General features: G+C 47.1%; 1 protein-coding gene across 1 annotated transcript; it reads left to right on the forward strand.

Moving 5' to 3' along the window:
* Positions 1-93: 93 nt before the first annotated feature.
* On the forward strand, positions 94-487 carry SARC_18185 (hypothetical protein; the record flags this gene model as incomplete). The annotated part of the gene is made up of 2 exons (XM_014287732.1): positions 94-210; positions 461-487. Coding segments are annotated over 2 exons (144 nt in total), but the record flags the coding sequence as incomplete, so codon positions are not given.
* Positions 488-588: the final 101 nt, after the last annotated feature.

Consider the following 588-nt stretch of genomic DNA (forward strand, 5'->3'; position numbering starts at 1 on the left):
TGTGTGTGTGTGTGTGTGTGTGTGTGTGTGTGTGCGTGCATGGTGTTTTACTCTTATTCTCCCCCACTCTCTCCTTACGCCACTTGTCCACAGACGTCTCCATATGTGCGCACATGGAACATCATTGAACTGTTTGGTGAGTCGCACTCTGAAACCGGTGGTCTGGTCTCTCAGGTCATGCGCTCAAAGCCCTCTTCCGCTCCCTCTGTGGTATGTATGTCTATTGAGACATGTGCACTGCAGTGACTATATTTGGTTGTGTATGGGGCGTATGTCTATCGAGACATATGCACTACAGTGGATATATTTGGTTGTGTATGGGGCGTTCCGTGTACTTGTGTGAGCATGTAGCTGCTGTGCTGAAGTGCCTGTGGTCGTGTGATTCGTGTTGTTGTCTATGTATGTGTGCCATATGGGCATTGCTCATCATATTTTATTACCACACTCTCTAACCCTACAGTGTGTGTGTACAAGAGACTACACATAAGCCCTAACCCTACAGTGTGTGTACATGAGACTACACATAAGCACTAACCCTACAGTGTGTGTGTACATGAGACTACACATAAGCCCTAACCCTACAGTGTG

This window comes from Sphaeroforma arctica (genome assembly GCF_001186125.1).
Source record: "Sphaeroforma arctica JP610 unplaced genomic scaffold supercont1.14340, whole genome shotgun sequence".
Taxonomy (NCBI): Eukaryota; class Ichthyosporea; order Ichthyophonida; genus Sphaeroforma; species Sphaeroforma arctica.